This window comes from Otolemur garnettii, unplaced genomic scaffold, assembly GCF_000181295.1.
Source record: "Otolemur garnettii isolate 467f Iridium unplaced genomic scaffold, OtoGar3 scaffold00001, whole genome shotgun sequence".
Lineage (NCBI taxonomy): Eukaryota > Metazoa > Chordata > Mammalia > Primates > Galagidae > Otolemur > Otolemur garnettii.
In genome coordinates, this window is record NW_003852396.1 from 39,020,548 (window position 1) to 39,023,203 (window position 2,656).

Here is a 2,656-nt window from a genome sequence, read left to right on the forward strand (position 1 = left end):
GAGACTCGCTTGAGCCCAGGAGTTGGAGGTTGCTGTGAGCTGTAATACCACGGCACTCTACCCAGGGAGACAGCTTGAGGCTCTGTCTCAAAAAAAAAAAAAAAAAAAAAGCATCCAGCTATTTTTAGAGATGAGATCTTGCTCTGGCTCAGGGTGGTCTTGAACCTGTAAGCTCAGGCAATCCACCTGCCTCAGCCTCCCACATGCTGGGATTATAGGTGTGAGCCACCGTGCCCGGCCAGTACTTAGTGTAACTTTTAGGACACCTTAGATATAGTTACTAATTCTGTAAAGAAGTGACGTTCTCAAGAACATAATTCTTTGAGTTTTCAATTTTTATATGAACTATTCCCATGTCTGAAGAACATTTAAATGCGTAAGTGCTCACTCATAAACTGTAATGTATTTTGGTGAATGAAATGAGATAGCCCTGGGTCGCTATGAAAGTTTTGAGACAGACTCTGCCCTGGTCCATTATTTTACTTCCGAGAAGCACAGTTGACAATGTCCTTTTTGATTCACCTGTGCACATTTCAGCTGTTTGGCTCATCAGTGATACTGGGAGGGCTTCGTTTGTTTCCATCTGTGAAGATCTTATGTTTCTGAATATTTGTGTATCTCAAAACTTTTGTAATGACCCATGTATTAATGTATTGAGGTGTGCAATGCCCATAAAGGCACGATCTTAGACTTAGCTAAACACAGAGACCCACGAAATTTCCATAGATTATATGTAAGGGTATGGGACAGGAACTGCAGGTTGCCAGCCACAGCATCCTAGGAATGGAGAGGAAGGCACAATAGGCAGATGTAGGAGATCAGCCTGAGCAAGTGCAAGACCCCATCTTTAAAACAGCCGGGCGTCATGATGGGCGCCTGTAGTCCCAGCTACTTGGGAGGCCGAGGCAAGAGAATTGCTTGAGCCTAAGAGTTTGAGGTTGCTGTGAGATATGATGCCATGGCACTCTACTGAGGGTGACGAAGTGAGACTCTGTCTCAAAAAAAAAGAAAAGAAAAAAAGAATCACTCTCACTTAGATGCCTTATATCCTGTAGGAATCAATACTTCTTGTAATAGCTCAATAGATATACTTAGCCAGGCACCTGTGGTCCCAAATGCCACATTTGAGACTACAGGTTTCCTGCCAGGGATGTGCTCAGATATAAGAGTGGCTGTGGTTGGCGTGCCTAAGGCATAGCATTCCTAAAAGAGGTTTCTAGTTCTCACAGTCCAGATGTAATATACCAGTCAGGGTTCATTATTTGTTTGTTTGTTTTTTGTGACAGTCTCTGTTGTCCAGGCTAGAGTGCCATGGCCAAAGCCTAGGTCACGGCATCCTCAAACTCCTGGGTTCAAGAGATCCTCCTTTCTCAGCTTCCAGAACATTTGGGACCACAAGTGCCTGCCACAGTGCCTGGCTAACTTATTCTATTTTTAGTAGAGACCAGGTCTCGCTCTTGCTCAGGCTGATCTTGAACTCCTGAGTTCAACCCGTCCTCCTGCCTTGACCTCCCAGAGTTCTAGGATTACAGGTGTGAGCCACTGAACTCAGCCAGAGTTCATTGTTAATTACATGTATATAAACAATATTGCCTAAAGAACAGCATTAGTAACTCAATAATATGCATTTACAGGTAGTTTTCATTTACACTGAGTTTCAATGGGCCAGAACTGTATAAACAATTAAGATCGAATTGAATTTAAATACTTTAAAATTTAAAAGAACTAATTTTGCTCTCTATTTTAGTCCTTGCCTGACAAAGATGGAAAGAAATGCCTTTTTCTCATAAAATGTCTTGATAAGACCTTTGAAATCAGTGCTTCAGATAAGAAGAAGAGACAAGAGTGGATTCAGGGTAAGGTAATTTTTAGCATTTGCTATGATATATTTGATAGTTCTAACTTTCTATTTTTGCATCTCATGAAAGATGCTAAAGCATTGTTTTCTCATTGTTTATAGTTACTTGTGGGTGATGAAAAAACAAATTGAGGCCGGGTGTCATGGTTTACACCTGTACTAGCACTCTGGGAGGATTAGGTGGGATGATTACCTGAGGTCAGGAGTTTGAGACTAGCCTGAGCAAGAGAGAGACCCAGTCTCTACAAAAAAATAGAATAATTAGCTGGGCATAGTGATGGATACCCGTAGTCCTAGCTACTTGGGAGGCTGAGGCAGGAGGATCTCTCAAGTCCAGGAGTATGAGGCTGATGTGCATTATCGTGATGCTACTCCACTCTAGTCCAAGAAACAGAGTAAAACTCTATCTCAGAAAAACAAACTGAGTTCCCAATCTTTTATTAATTTTATTTATGTAATGAATTTGTGGGTAAATTATAAATGAGAGGTTTTAGGGTTTTTTTAAATTCTTCCTATTTAAAGAGTATAGGATTCCCCCCTTTTAGCTGGGAACAGTGGCTCATACCTTTAATCTTAGGACTTTGGGAGGCTGAAGCCAGTGGATTGCTTAGGCTCAGGAGCTTGAAATTAGCCTGAACAAGAGCGAGACCTGTCTGTACAAAAAAGAGAGAAACTAGCTGGGCATTGTGGTGGGTGGCTGGGAGGCTGAGGCAAGAGGATCTCTTGAGCCCAAGAGTTTGAGGTTGCTGTGATCTCTGATGCCATGGCACTCTGCCCAGGGTGACTGAGTGAGACTCT

The 2,656-nt window shown here is 42.3% G+C and overlaps 1 protein-coding gene across 1 annotated transcript in view; it reads left to right on the forward strand.

The window, feature by feature from the left end:
• Positions 1 to 2,656, forward strand: part of SWAP70 (switching B cell complex subunit SWAP70) — an 87,613-nt gene that overhangs the window by 63,252 nt on the left and 21,705 nt on the right. The window contains exon 6 of the mRNA XM_003781092.3: positions 1,748 to 1,856. Within this exon, the coding sequence (XP_003781140.1) occupies positions 1,748 to 1,856 (109 nt within the window). The remainder of the gene's footprint in view (positions 1 to 1,747; positions 1,857 to 2,656) is intronic.